Raw genomic sequence first — 16,655 nt, forward strand, 5'->3', positions numbered from 1 at the left:
TGTACCGCGGACGTACTTTCAGGCCAGGGTACATTCAACCTAATGGATACCCTGGATTTCTAACTTCATTGCTTCAACGAAATCATTGAAGTTCTTGGAAGAAGATCCTCCTACCCCAACGCTTTTTCTAGCCATGTCCTTGAGCTCTAAGGCCCTTGATCTTATCCCCTCATCAGAAACCAATTGGTCCACCTTTCCTTTAATCTCAACCCTTGAAATGATCCCTTTGATATCTGAGCTCAAACCCAGGCCCACCTTCCAAACATCAGAAATGTAACTTTTGTTGAGGAACTGGTCACAAAAGTAAGGCCAGCACAGGAATGGAACTCCGTTGCTCAACCCTTCAAGGGTTGAGTTCCAACCACAATGAGTTACGAAGCAGGCGATCGAAGGGTGAGCCAACACCTTCCGTTGAGGTGACCATCCGACCATCCGCCCTCGGTCAGCTACTCTAGCTTCGAAGCCATCTGGGTAGGCTTCTGATGACCCGTTGATAAGATCAGGCCGTACAACCCATAGAAATGGACGGTTGGATAGTTCGAGCCCAAGTGCGAGTTCATGGAACTGATGTCGGTTCAATACCGTGAAGCTGCCGAAAGCAACGTAGATAACTGAGCGGGCTGGCTGTTGGTCGAGCCAGTTCAAGCAAGTTGAGTCCTCTTGCCAGAAGTTCCCATCGAGCTGCCCGAGCTGAGTGTGCACATGGAGAGGGCCGATGGGGAGGATGTGTGGCGCCAGATCAAAGGCCGATGATTCGATGACGTTGAAGGAGTTGCAGAGGATCCAATCAGATGCTTTGATTGCACGATCGTTGTTAAGCAAGTACAGGAAAATGGTACGCTGCGTTGTATGGTCACCAATGCATAGCCATGAGAAGTGGGCAATGTTCATCTCGGGCATGGTGGGGGAGAGCTTGATCATCTGTTGTTGTTTGGTTGGAAATCCTGCTCAATGAAATAATCAGTAAATTAAAGATTTTCTGGCTCCAGGCAAGGTGTACACGAGTTGAACCGAGTCGAGATTGGCACAGCTCGGCTCAGCTCGGCCATTAGCTGACCCTAGCTCGTACTAGGCTTGGCTCTGTCCTCGAACCAGATTGGCCGGCTCGGTTCGGTCAGCAGCTCGGGTCAGTTCGAGCCAAGTTCAAGCCAAGATCCAACCTCTGCGACATTTTCTCAAACACATGGAGTGCACCTTCAATTTCTTACATAATGTAAAGCAGCAGCACCGGTTTATAGGTATTTCATCAAACACTAGTGGGCAACATAAAAATCAAGATACAAGAATATTTGTTTCATATCCATACCTTCCTCGCCACCAGCCGGCACTTCGTTGAGTCATTTCATCAAACATTTGTTGAGCAACATCAACATCAAAATAACCGAGTAACCGAACTGGTTCAATCCAAGTTCGATTCAAGTTGGGGATCGATCCAACTCGAATCAAGCTCAGGCAAGCATGAACTCGGCTTGAAATTTTTTTCAAACTTAAAAAATCAGCTCGACTCAGCTTGAACTCAGTTTCTAACCAAGTCGAATCAAGCTTTTTTAGCTAACTTAGTTCGTGTACAACTGGCATTGGATCAAGTCAGTGGGTCGGCGGAGAAATTTATGACCGTCAACCCCACATTTTACTCACCGTCTTTTCTGAACGCTCCCAAACTTTTCTTTCCCAAACTAAACCATTCTATACAGGCATACTATTTCCAGATGAAAATACCCTTGACATATAGCTACGGATTATACCTGTAGCTATTTGATGAATTTCATGTTTTCCTATGGTTACGGTTATAATCCGTAGCGATATATTTCGTGGCGCAAGATCCATCCCTACTATATATAGATAAAGACCAGGACCCTGGAAGCAATGGCTTTATTTTCATATGCAGATAGTATATCTGTATGGTTTAGTTTGGGAAAGTGAAGCTTAGGAGCGTTCGAAAAGAAAGTGTTGTAAAGTCGTAAATTTCTCCCTTTGGTGGGTTTGGTACAGACACAGATTTCCTGCTAAAGTCTTTCGCGTGAAGATCCTGCGCAAGGATGCTGAGTGGGGCCCACTATAACATATGTGAGAAATACATTCCGTCCATCCATTTTGTTAGATAATTTTAGGAAGTGAGACCAAAAATGAGGTGGATAAAAAACTCAAGTGGGACACAGAGAGGGTAAATTAGAGGAAAAAAATTTCCTGCTGTTTACATGTTATGCAAACCGTTTATAAGGTCATTATCAATGGGATAAAGTAAAAATACCAAAATATTGCCTGATACCAAAATTTTATGGTCATAAGAATGCTTCAACGGTGCTCACTGGATGCCCACGGTTTCCTCTCGTGTGGCCTACTTGAGTGTTGGATATACAACTATTTTTTTGGTCTCACGTCCTAAAATGATTTCACAAAACAAATGAATGGGGCTCACAAACATATCGGTGGGCCCCACCCAACATCCTTGCGCATAAACTTGCTACAAAAAGCTTTTGCAGGAAAATCGCGTCCGTTTGGTACAAGCTAAATGGGTAGTGGGTAGCACTCAAGCTACAAATGTGACCATTTTTAGGGAATGGTTCAGTCTCGGAATGAACCTTGTCTGACCTGACCTAACCCACCATAAAGATTATCAATGAGTCCGTCAAATGGACCTAATCCATTACACGAAATAAAATAAAGAAATGATGAATTGCTTGTTCATGTAATTATCTACCATTTGAGCTGACATCTGGGCCGTTCTCCAACGTATGGACATCTGAACTAGTCAGATCAAATGAAGGCCAATCAACATACCGAATGAGCAAAAGATCTAACTATCCAGATCAGTGTGCAGCCCAGATTTTGTTGAAAACCAAGAGATTTGGCCGATCTGCACGAACTGGACCGTCCATCAAAATTATTGGAATCCCTTACATGACCCACATGGCCATCTGGTCGACTCGGCCCACTTGCTTTTAAAGCAAGTTTTCGGTAAAACTACCTGACCAGTTGCCCACTTGCTTTTAAAGAAGGTTTTAGGTAAAGCTAAATGACCAGTGGGTTTGGCCTTGGCGTCGCGTATCCAGAATAAATAATGAATCTAAATCATGAGGTGCGTCACTCCATTTTAGCCATAGGGCCCAAAAATCAGCACGATCAATGATTTAGGTGAATCATATGATTGGAAATGGGGTACCGGGCATCTCTCTTCCAATTGTTTTCCTTTGTATGGCTACCTAAATCATGGACTGGGCTGATTAGGCTGATTACTAAAATGGGGTGATGCACCTAGTGATTGAGATAGATTTCACTTAAACATCATGAAGGAGCCCCTTGTTGTAAAATTTAGATCATTTCATGCAAAAGGTAGTCAACATATGTACTCATTAAAAATTCCCACCATGATCTTAATGTAAAATCCACCCTAATCATTAGGTGCTTCATTCCATTTTAGTTGTAGGGCTCAAAAACCAGGTAGATAATTCAGGTGGACCATATGATTAGAAATAGTGCATTGGGTGTCCTGCTCCCAAATACTTCTTTTTGTATGGCCCAACTAAATCATAGATTAAGTTGATTTTTTAGCCTCACTATTAAAATGGAGAGACACAAACAGTGATCTAGTTATATTTCACTTAAACATCATGGTAAAGCCCACAATTCTTGAAGTCAAATTTAGACAATTTTCATTTTCTTCTACTATGACACAGATACATTCCTAGCATGGCCGGACCAAAAGAAGGCCAAACGGAAGCAAAAGTAATCCTTCAAGTCGGGCCCACCCTACGTAGGGCATGACGAAATTGGGCCCCAAGCGCGTCTACATCAAAGATATTCAATTGGATAGGGAGAATTGATCATTTGAAGTGTGAAGCATAAATCGATTATAACTTTTGATTCGAGTATCGTTATGGGGCGCATGACCTATCAAACTTAACTGTAACAAGCCATCTAAGGTCAACCGATCCACATAGTGGGTTGCATCCTCCATTTTATAAGAAAATGCATGCTTCCAACTTAAATTTGGGATTTTAGGAAATTTTTACTATTTTTAGTAATTCCAACTTTTATAGTATTTTCTTATTTTTAGAGTTTTAGATTTTCTTTGTTTTTAAAAATTACTTGTAATCATGCTAAGATTCCTCGAGCAAAAGTTTATCTACAATTTTTATTTTTATAAATTATGCTTTAGAAGTGTTTTGCTAGAATTAGAACTTTTATTAAGATTAGAATTTTGTTATTTTTGTAATTGCAATTTTTGTTTTTTTCCTTTACTAATGATGTAATTAAGAAAAATACATATTAGACGTTATTAGAGAATTATTTAATAAAACTATTAGAATTATTTAATAAAACTATTAGAGTTTTCTCTCTTCTTTAATCAATTAAGGAAGACAGTGATCTTTCTCTTCTTCCTCATCATGCTCTTTCCTATGTTAGTTGGTATCGAGTAAAGCTTTTCTTAGTTTGATGGCTTCCAATAATCGTTCAAGTAATAATCCCATGGAAGGTGCTCAGGAATCGTCATTTAACAAAGAAAAGCACTTGAGGCGGCATAGTGGGAAAATCCGCAAGTCATGCAAAGATTGTAGCCGCAATCGATCGCTTTACGAAAGCAATAGGATAGATCTATGTTCTTAATAATGAGCAACATGAGATCTGTGATGGAGCTCGCGGTCATCATGTTCGTGATGTGACACGATAATGAATGGCGGACACTACTCTAATCATAAGAAAGTTATTGTACACCCCAAAGAATGAGATAGATCTACATGACAAAACATCTTTAGATGAAGTGCTCTATGAATCAAAGGGTGCGATGTGATAATAGATGGCGAAGCAATGAGAATCTTGTATCAAGACTATAGTAGAAAAGTTTCAACTAATGATATAAAAACACCACTCATCTTATATGATTGGAAGGATTAAGGAGGTCGATGAAACAAATGTAGTGAAAAATGTCAAATTCCCTTCTCTGTTAATAAATATTATAAGGACAAAGTAATGTGTGACATGGTTGATATGGAGGCTTGTCATATGTCATTTGGTCAACCATGACAATACGATGTTGATGCCACGCATAGAGGTGGAGATAATATTTTTATTTTTATTAAAGATGGTAGAAATATTATCATTGTCTCTATAAGAATGGAGAACCAACTCAAGACTTATAAAGTGAAGAGACAATCTCTCATAACATTTAGCCGTAATTTTTATTTAAAAAAAAAAAAACAATCGAGAGGACCAGGATATATACGTGCATTAATTAAAAATGAAAAAGAAGTAGAACTCATGAACATTAAAAAGAATTTAAACCAATGTTGTAAAAGGTCAAGGGGATTATGCCTGATGATTTACCCCCCATGCGAGATATTACTCTTGCTCGAGCTAAGTTCACCTTCAATAATATGCAAAATTGATCCACCAAAAAGTCACCATTTAAGGTTTTGTATGGCTTTGTTTCAAAGTATATACTCAACTTAGTCCCATTGCCTAAATTACTGAGTATGAGTATGAGCTCAAAAATAAGACAAATCGAATCGTGACGGTGCATGCCAATGTCCGAGAAAAAGTTACTGAGGATCTAACGTTAAATATAAGGAAGAGGCTAATAAACATCGGTGTCAGAAGGTGTTTGAAGTAGGTGATAACGTGCTAGTTCACCTACGCAAGAAGAGGTTTCCGACTAAGACATATAACAAGTTGAGAAATAAGAAGATAGACTCTAGGAAAATCAATGATAACGCTTATGTTGTTGATTTTCCTAAAGACATGGAGATCTCACGTACGTTCAAAATGGCAGATATGTATGAATATCATGAACCGAGTCTGTTGAAGTAACTCGATGATGAATTTTTTTCAAGTGGAGGGGTCTGATATAGAACATGGTACAAATACATTCCTAGCATGGTTTGGACCAAAAGAAGGCCAAATGGAAGCGAAAATAATCTGTTAGATTTAGGCCCAATGCTACATAGGGCATGACGTAATTGGCCCCATGTACATTCGGATCTAAGAAATTCAATCCGGATAGGGAGAAATTGCCATTTGAAGTATGAAGCATAATCATCGATAACTTTTGATCTACAATAGCACATGATACTTTTCATACACAGGTGAAGTGATAAGCTTAATTGAAAGGAAACTCGATCCATACCCTTAACCCTAAGCCAAACCCTAATCCATACCCTTAACCCTAAGTCAAACCCTAATCCATACCATTAACCCTAAGCCAAACCCCAAACCCTAATCAAAACCCCATAATGATGGTTGCAGAAGCCAAACCCTATAACCCTATAATGTCTTAAAACCGGTCCCGAACCTAAACTTTAGGGAAAACCTAACCCATAAAGTCAACCCTTAAATCAACCCACCTAGTCAAATCACCTAGTCAACCCAACCCTACCCAGTCAACTCACATTATCAAACCAAGCCCATAAACCCATTTTGGCCCAAGCCCATTCCAAAGCCCAATTTGGAGAAAATGGGAGACAACAAGGTAGCTTCGGAGGACTAAACTTGTCCACATATATAGGGGGAGGCTCCCCCAAAGCTACCTATTTCATGCATGTGCAAAATTCAGAAATTACTCCAATGCTCCTCCCTTGAGCTAAAATTATACATTATGCCATCCAAACCAACACATGAGATATTGCCACATGGCAATCTTAAATCTTAGTTATCCAAACCTTTTTTAACCCCAAGCTTTTCAGAAATCACCAGAAAACTGAGCTGGATGGCTATAAATACCCCAATTCCTTTCACATTTCACATCATCCACTCTAATTTCAAGAATTATCTAAGGCCTTAGTCTAGCCATTCCATCCATCCACTAAGGAGAGAAAAGAGCTATAGGAAAGAGTCTATCAAGGTTGTAAGGCCCGTAACCTAGTCCGCACTGTTCCTTAGACTTTCGGAATTCTCCCATCGAATTCTTGACCCGCGACCGTAGTTAGCATTTGCACGCGACCCTAAGTCGCATCCTTTAAATCTGAGTCGACTTGAACCGAGACTTGTACTAGTGACGCCGTTGTCACGGTTCCAACGCCACGACTTGCACACCAATCCGATACCCAGTCCAGATGGTAGGCCACCACGTGGACCCACCTTGATGATATGTGTATTCACACCATCCATCTGTTGGACTGGTGTGGTTCCCATGAGGTATGTAGTATATCTATGCCATCCATTCTTTGCTCGACGTGGAACCCACCCACACATGTTGCACGTGTGGGATGGGCCCTACCTTGATGATGTGTTGTACATCAACGCCGTGGCTACCGGATGGTGCTATGTGGGGCGCACCATGATGTATTTGTTATCCACGCCGTCCATCTGTCAAGCCTACCGTGATTTATGTACTTTATCCCACTGTCCATCCGGGCCGGTAGGGGACCACTCTATAATGACATCGTAAGATCTATGGGCACGATCATGGGTATGTGTTATATCTAAATTGTTCATCCATGTGGGTCCCATGCCACACGTGTGGTGTCCACACCATCCGTAGGACGGTGGGACCCATCGTGATATGTGTGTTATATTCAAAGCTATGGTGGGCCACCACGTAGACCCACCTTGATGATATGTGTATCCACATCGTCCAGTCTACTGGACGGTGGGTTCCACCATGAGGCATGTGGTATATCTATGTCGTCCGCCCTTTTTCGAACGTGGGAACCTCCCACATATGTTGCACGTGTGGGGTGGGCCCCTAACTTCATAATGTATTGTACATCACACCATCCATAGTTGGATAGTAATATGTGGGGGTGCACCGTGATGTATTTGTTATCCACGTCGTCCATCTATTAGGACCACAGTGATTTATGTATTTTATCTCATCGTCCATCTGGACGGTGGGTGACCACTTGCTATAATGACGTCAGCAAGATCTGTGGGCCTGATCATGGGTATGTGTTATAGCCAAACCATTCATCTTGCGGGTCCCATGCCATACGTGTGGTGTCCACACCATCCAGCTGGGATAGTGGGACCCACCGTGATATGTGTGTTATATCCAAACCATCCTTCCACCTTGTGAGCTCGTCTTAAGGCTTGAGATGGAAAATAAAACAGATCTGTCTATCAAGTGGACCACACTGCAAAAACCAGCGAAGGATTGAACGTCTACCATGGAAACCCGTTTAGGGTCTTAAAAGTTCTGGATCAATATGAAATTTGTTTTCCTCTTAATTTAGGTCTTTGTGACCTTATGAGCAGATTGGATGGAAAAATAAACGTTATGGTGGGCCTTGTGAATTGTTCAATGATGAAATCATTATCTCCACTACTACTTGTTGTGCGGTCCAGATGATATTTTGTCATGGTTCTTTTTGGGTAATGTTCTAAAATGATCTCTAAAAATAGATGAATGGTGTAGATATAATGATAACGTTTTATCCACACCGTCCAGCTAGGACGGTGGGTCTCACTTGATGTACATGAGGCCCATAGGTGCGGCCCGATATGATATTTGTGTGGCCTATATGTGCAGCCCATTGTAATGTATGATGAGGCCCGATGTAATGTATGAGAGGCCCATATGATGAGGCCCATTTGATGTATTTGAGGCCCATTATGATGTATATGAGGCCCTTGTGTGAGGTCATGGGCCCACTATGTGTTTAGCTCTATGCAGGCCACTCCTTAGGAGCAATGTTAGTTAAATGTTTGATGGACAATGATGGTTAAATGTCCACATTGTGACCTTCCCTTAGGCCTTTGTTAGGCCCATTCTCATCCTTTTCTAAGTGAGTTGACCTTAATCATTGGGCCCCATTAATAATTGCATGATCCATCTATTCTTATTGGGTTGACCCAAATTGTTGGGCTCCCATCGGTTGCTAGTATGGTTGTTTTTAATCTTTGAGTCCATCTACGACTTATTTGGGCCCCCTAGGGCATCAAGCGGGCCATATGATAGTATGGTGAAGGAAGCCCGTTCCGGATCCTTAAGATTATAGGTAGGTAACCTAGGCTGAACCTTAATATGAAGAGAGTTCATCATCACCATAGATGAAAGGATCCGTGCTATCAGATTGGTATATCTACAGTTGAGGATTGACCCTCATGTTATGGATCTGTTATCCATCTATAGACCCTGCCTTGTGTATAGGCTGATTATCAATGCTGACTATAAGTATGTACTAGTATAACATCATGATACAAGCTATTGAGATGGTGAGGCCCATTGTGATTATATTAGGCTCATTCTCATTTTCCCTTAGTGGGCTAACCCAGATTGATGGGCCCCTATTATTATTAGTATAATCCATCTCGCTTTATTAGGCTATCCCAATTCTTTAGGTCCTCATTAATGCTAGTAGAAGTACCTAAACCATGAGTAGGCCACCTAGACCCATCCTTGTTATGAGGAGGATGATCATCACCTCTGGCCATAGGTAGAAAATTTTGTGGTATTAGATTTGGTGTATCCGCTGTTCAGGACTGATCCTTATGTTATGGATTAGATCTACTGTCCTTCTATGGACCCGGCTATATATAAGTTAATTATTGATTACGACTATGTTAGTATACAGATTAAGTATGTGTTAGTAAAACATTATGATTGTATGAGGCCCATTGTGATTATATGAGGCCCATTGTGTCGTTGCACAAGGCCCATTATGTGATTGTATGAGGTCCATTGTGATTATATGAGACTCATTATGATTGTATGAGATCTATTGTAATGGTACGAGGCTCGTTGTGATTGTATAAGGCCCATTGTGATCATATGAGGCCCATTGTGATTGTATGAGGCTCATCGTGATTGTATGAGATCCATTGTGTTGGTATGAGGCCCATTGTGATTTTATGAGACTCATGATTGTATGAGATCCATTGTGATGGTACGAAGCCCGTTGCGATTGTATGAGGCCTGTTGTGATTGTATAAGGCTCATTACGATTGTATGAGACCTAATTGTGATGTAAGAGGCCCATCATATGCATGAGGCTCATTGTATATGTGAGGCCCACCATATATAAGTGATTATTGCACACCACCCATTCACCTATACGGGCTATGGGCCGTCTTATACCAGCCCACTATGATGTATGTGATTATAATCATGCTTGGTATACTTCATAATACATGCTCATACACATCATCTGCATGCTTGTTATGAGGAGTGGTTGAGCATAGCATGCACCATTAGGCTGATTGTTTATAGGACTCCTTGAGAGACGGAGTTTCCCCACATGAGCGCGCGATACGTGCAAGTTTGATGCATGACTAGATAGTATGACTCATATATCTCACATTGTGTGATATAACTACCGTACGCCCTATCGACATAAGGGTCGTGGCCTCCACAGGCATATCATGGATATCCAGATGGGACACCAAAAATGTTTGGTTCTAACATACTGGCGCGATAGATGTCCCTGGGTGAAATTCCTAAACCCTCGAGGCTAAGGGATGCTCTAACATCTGGATCGAGTGAATATACATGAGTGCATGAGGGCTGTATACTAGTTAGGTCGCGTCTCTTATTATGTCGTGGTCGGTTGGGAGGGGTTGTGGCCTTACTCGCCTAAGGGAGTAGGCAATGTTAGACTAAGTCTGACCAGCTTGAGGAATGGGTCTGCTATCGACGAGCCAGGCCGATATTGGCAGACGGATAGCGAGGTCTCTTCCAATTACCCAGTTGTGCGTTTGATGGGGCGGCAAGCTGACATAGAATGTACTAGACCCCGGTGATGATCCCAGAGACGTACTGTACTGAGATGTGGAGTTGCATATTTATCATTTGACTCATTCATTCATTCATACATTGTCCACTCGATCTGGTGGTGCGTAACTAAATCATTATGTGTACCTTCGCAATGGTCAGGATTTCAATTGGACGCATGACCAACCTGAGATCAGGAGTTTACCACATTGAATCTAGCTATCCAAATTTAATTATGAGACTGGTTTAGATAGAAGTCCTTTGTGATGGACCCCACAGCTTGTATTACTACGTATTATTATCCCGACTTCACACTCCAGTTGGTCATTTCTTTCGCATCGCATATTGCATTGCATCCTCAGAACATAACATTTGATTTACTATGCTTTTGTATTGTATAGCCTGAATGAGGTTGATGGTATTATGGACTCGCCAGGATCTGCATATTGCATTACATCCACGACATTTGGTATTTGGGTTGCTATGTTTCTGCATTTATATGGACTAGATGAGGCTGATGGTATTCGTGTCTTTTCAGAATTGCATATTGTATTGCACCCTCGATATCTGATATTTGGCTCATTATGACTCCGCATTGCATAGCCGATCTGCATTGCATACTCTGATATTGAATGACTTATAGTCTTGCCAATATTCCGCTTATACTGATATTTGTGTGCTTGGCCCTTATCTTGCGTAAACACGTACACCACCCTTTAAGTTTTCTATAAGCTTATGCACGATAGATGCGTGCAGGTGACGATAGGACGTAGTCGAGTTGAGGCAGGAGCATGCGGCAGAGCTTCTGGAGCTTTTGGTATTTATCTTATATTTCTCCTTCATGTATTGTACTCAAGTTTTTTATATTAGTGGATATGTGATGATGATGTTGCCTTTGTGATTTGGGTACACTTATGGTTATGCTCCTTTATTTACAGAAAAAATTTACACTAAAAATCATCCTTGTAGGATTCGAGGATTGGAACCTGGCATATGGGCGCTGGGAGCCAAGAATGGGGTACTACGGAGGCTGTCGGCACCGGATTCGGTGGTCAGGAATTCTCTGAGTCCGTTTTAATTTCGAGTTTGGGATGTGACATAGGTACAGCTAAGTCCAACCAAATCCAAAAATGCACGAGCCCTCCAGGTCTTGATCTAACCCCTCTTATCCCAACCTCTATGATACTACCGTCTATCCATCCGTTCGATCTTCAATTAAGCTTCATCTAACCATAGCATTTACATAACACGACATTCACCTTATCATTCAACACACTTTGCACCAATTTGGCTTAGAAGTATGCTCTAAGTAGTACCGATTTAATTAGACCATGACCAATAAAAAACTTGTTAATTACTTCATGTTTTGTCATAAAGTATTGAATACATTCGCATACAACAACTGAATCCTAACCCTCGAAAACAATCAAATCTTGTGAAGTAGAGACCATACATCTGTATGACCAAAGCAGGTACCTAATACCTTCCCTATCTATAATAGCGGTCCCTTAGAATCTTTGATCACAAAACCGATGAGTCATCTTAATGAAGGAAATCTTCAGATATCTGCCCTAACATTTCTATAAGGTATAGCCAATTATAAAGACGAAGAAATTGTCTAGTAGTAACTATGATCAAACATAATCGATTAGTCACATATGCAAAAGCCCTCGAAAGAGGCAACCTATAGAACAAAACGGCCCTCAAGTCGATTATGGTTAGGGATCCCAATGTCCAAAGGGATGTATGACTTATGACTTTTGACTAGGGCAAGCCATCTAGGGTCAACCGATCCAAGTTGTGGGTTGCGTTTGTTTGTTTCGTGAAAAAACGTATGCTTCTAGCTCAAAATGGAATTTTAAGAAAATTTTGCCATTTTTGATAATTTCAATTTTTGTAGTATTTCTTTATTTTAAGAGTTTTAGATTTTTATTATTTTTAGAAATTACTTATAATCATGTTAAGATTTCTAAGTAGAAGTTTATCTAGAATTTTTAGTTTTAGAAATTATGCTTTAGAAGTGTTTTGCTAGAATTATGACTTTTATTAAGGTTAGAATTTTGTTATTTTTGGTAACTACGAATTTTAAATTTTTTATTAATGGTGTAATTGATAAAGATACACATTAAGCATTATTTTAAAAAAAAAAAAAAACTATTCAAAAAAATTTATTAGAAATTTCTCTCTTTTTTTCTTATGGATTCAAGGTTTTAATCAATTGAAAAAGATGGTGCTTTCTTATCTTCCTCATCATGCTCTTCCTGCATCAACAAGACACTTGAAAACATGTAAGCTTAAAAGTTTCTCACATGGGACCTATCATGATCCAATCACTAAGTGTTTCACCCCATTTTAGCCATAAAATTAAAAATCAACTCGACTGGAGAAAGTTGTACAAAGGGAAATAGTAATGCCCACCCTTCAAATCGTTGAGCTTGATTTTTTGATGGGGGCCTAAATTTAAGCTTTGCCTTTAATGGTTAGAGTGGATTTAATATAATTATCCCAGTGGACCATAATAAATAAATAAATAATAATAATAATAATAATAATAATAATAAACAAGGGTAGACTTCCCTCTGTTGATAGTTTTCCCTTGGTATGGCCCATTGAATCATAGACTGGGTTGATTTTTGAGGTGATGCATTTCGTGATAAAATACCTAATGTTCATGCTAATGTCATGGGAGGTAATAGGTAGTAATGCGTTATGCGCCTTGAAATCATGCATCAACTTAGGAATTTCAAAAAGCGTGAATTTTACCACTTCTATACACCATCCCAAATGTCCTTACTTTTTTTCTTCAATCACCAATTCGGATGTCCTTGCTTTTCTCTTTTATTACCATTTTCATGCTGCTGGCCAACCTCTTGGATTTTATTTTATTTTAAAAGTAACTTATTTAAGTAAATGGGTCTGTGCCACGTTGAACCCTACGTCATCCGCCTCAACCTAACGGAAGCGGATTGGCACGTGTACCACACACCAGCTATATAGCTGATGTAGGTACGTGTCGTGCGAAGACGTGCGCTGACGCTCCTCGACCTCATAGTTGTGCGAACAGTTCAAAAAGGAGATCAAAGTTACATAGCCCCACAGTGATGTATTTATTATATCCACACCGTTCATCCATTTTTCGAGATCCTTTTAAAGCATTATACAAAAAATGAATCATATCCAACGATCAACTGGACCACACCACGAATAATAGCGGGGATAATGATTTTCACCGTCAAAAAATTCCTAAGGCCATCCATAACGTTTATTTTCCATCCAACCTGTTCATAAGGTCATAAAGATCTGGATGAAGATGAAAAAACAAATTTCATAATGATCCAAAACTTCAATGACCCCCAAAAGGATTTCAATGGTAGACGTTCACTCTCCCACTGCTTTTTGTAATATGTCCCTTAATAGTTAGATCTATCTTATTTTTGGCCTCAGCCTTAGGACGAACTCTCCAAATTGATGGACGGTTTGGATATAACACATACCTAATGATGGGACCCACAAGACTTACTCACGTCAATGCACCAGTTAGCATAACCCAAGACCCAACGTAAAATAAAGAATAAAAGGGCAAATGAGTTGCCATTGCATCATGCCATCTGTCGAATATTCGATACTTAAATGGTCATGGGTTGAATCATCACGGCAAGCCGATTGCATGGCATGCCCCGGACCTTGGTGGGGTGTTGACGTTACCAAGTTCTGTGGCCCCACCACAATGTATGTGTTATATCCACACCATTCATTCATATCGCGATACCATTTTAGAACATGAGCCTGAAAATGAGTTAGATCCAGAGCTCAAGTAGACCACACCATATAAAGCAGTGGGGACACTGATTCCCACCGTTAAAACCTTCTTAGAGCTACCGTGATGTTTATTTGCCGTTCAATAGCGTGACCTAACCCGACACCCGACCCATTTCTACGGAAACGGTTTGGCTACTCCCCCTTACATCAGCCCAGGGGCTGATGGTCGGTGCTCTGCGGGCCCCACCAAGATGTATGTGTTTCATCCATTCTGTTCATCCATTTTTAAAGATCATTTTAGGCTTGATCCCAAAAATGAGACATATATAAACCTCAGGTGGACCACACCACATGAAAACAATAGTGATTGGATATCCACCATTAATATCCTCCTATGGCCCACTGTACTGTTTATTTGACAACCAATCTGTTGATTAGGTCATGCAGGCCAGATGAAGGAAAAAAACAAAAATCAACTTGATCCAAAACTTTTATGGCCCCCAAAATGTTTTTAATGGTCGACGCTCATTAAACACGGTTTCCTGTAATGTGGTCCAATTGAGAGTTGGATATATCTCATTTTTGGTTTCATGACTTAAAATTATCTATAAAAATAGATGGACGGCATGGATGAAACACATAAATTATGGCCGACCATCAGCCATTGGCTGGTGTCAGGGGGAGTATCCAATCCGTTTCCCATTTCTACTGCCTACGACATGGGTTCTATGTGCTGGCAATCCATGTGTGATACGGTTTGGCCAGTGAATCCAACACCAGCAAACTGTGAATTTAATTTATTTTATTTTTTTTAAAAAAAAAAAAGAAAGAAAGAAAAAAAAGCATGAAACCATTGATGTACATCTCACCGTTGTCATCGATGATTCCAGCCTCCATCAGCTTCGGAATATGAAGTATTGCAGCCAAGAGGCCCACAGATGCTGGCCAGAAGGCGACTCCTCGTATTCCCATCTTCTTAGCAACATCTATGGCCCACCCCATGCTACCGTCTGCGATGATGCATGTGACAGTGTCGATATCAGATCCGTTGATCTTTCTAATCAGCTCCTCTAAACAGCCAGGCATCACACTTAAGATACTGTCACATAGCTTCCCAAGGTCAGTGCGATCTTCACCGGTCTCCATACCGTCCGGGATCGAAATCAGACGGATATGATCAGTCCCATCGACAATCTTCGGCGATGCAGCCATGATTCGGAGATGATTGAAGTCTGTGTTCACGAACGTGATCTTGAAACCGTGGCCCACCAAGCAATAGGAGAGCTCCATGAGGGGTATGACATGGCCTTGTGCCGGGTATGGGATCACTACGGCGTGTGGCTTGCCCATTGCACCCCTTTCCAAACGTGTGAATGGAGTGCTCTGCACAATCCAAGCTATTTGTAGTAGTTTACGGGAGGAAGCAAACTGCGTCTTGCAACCGCCTGTGCGCATGCGGCTCTGTGCGGTCCACCGTTATGTATGGGTTTTATCCACGCCGTCCATCCATTTTTTCAGATGATTTTACGCTATGAGTATAAAAATTAGGCAGGCCAAATACTGAAGTGGACCGCACCACAGGAAGCAGTGGCGATAATGAAAATCAGCGTTGAAACCTTCCTAGGGGCGACCGTGATGTTTATTTTCTATCCAAACTGTTCATAAGGTCATATAGACATGGGTGACAGGAAATCACAAATATCAGATTGATCCAAAACTTCTGCCTCTCACAAAAAGTTTTTAATGGTGGGAATTAAATCCCCACTGTGTGGTCCACTTGAGCGTTGCATATTCCTTTTTTTTGGCTTAATTCCCTAAAAGAATCTGGAAAAAAATGGATGAACGGCGTAGATAAACACCATTCATCACAGTGGATCCCACAGAACACTGCCTTTTACGGTGGCTTGGATAAGACCGTTGCATGTTTGTGGGGTGGATAGAGGCCAAAGGGAGTGGATTAGGTGCGGCCCTTACTGCGGGGCACGCCTTGATGTATTTATTCAATATCCACGCCGTCCATCCGTTTTTCTGGATCATTTTAAGTGTATATGACAAAAAATAAACAACATCCAAATCTCAGGTGGACCACACTATAGGAAACATCAGTGATTGAACGACTTATCATTAAAACTTCCTGCCATCCAACCCGTTGATAAGGTCACATAAACTGATAAAGGGAGAAAAAATATATATCAACATGATCAAAATAGTTTTGTGGCCCATTAGTGATCAATTTCCACTCTTTCCTATG

At 40.8% G+C, this 16,655-nt stretch overlaps 1 protein-coding gene across 1 annotated transcript; it reads right to left on the minus strand.

Annotated features, from left to right (window-relative positions):
- LOC131219316 (UDP-glycosyltransferase 83A1-like) lies at positions 1–15,874 on the minus strand. The gene is made up of 2 exons (XM_058214379.1): positions 15,274–15,874; positions 1–944 (listed from the first exon to the last, which is right to left on the minus strand). Exons 1-2 carry the CDS (start codon positions 15,857–15,859, stop codon positions 40–42), a joined length of 1,491 nt encoding a protein of 496 aa, XP_058070362.1. The 5' UTR covers positions 15,860–15,874; the 3' UTR covers positions 1–39.
- Between the last annotated feature and the right edge of the window lie 781 nt (positions 15,875–16,655).

Source organism: Magnolia sinica, chromosome 11, assembly GCF_029962835.1.
Source record: "Magnolia sinica isolate HGM2019 chromosome 11, MsV1, whole genome shotgun sequence".
Taxonomy (NCBI): Eukaryota; Viridiplantae; Streptophyta; class Magnoliopsida; order Magnoliales; family Magnoliaceae; genus Magnolia; species Magnolia sinica.

What these genes read in the sequence shown, in the direction of transcription:
- LOC131219316 (XM_058214379.1), bottom strand. Translation starts at nt 15,859, where the DNA reads ATGCGCACAGGCGGTTGCAAGACGCAGTTTGCTTCCTCCCGTAAACTA. An exon ending in TGGAATCATCGATGACAACG is followed by an intron (nt 945 to 15,273) that starts GTGAGATGTACA and finishes TTCATTGAGCAG; the next exon opens with GATTTCCAACCAAACAACAA.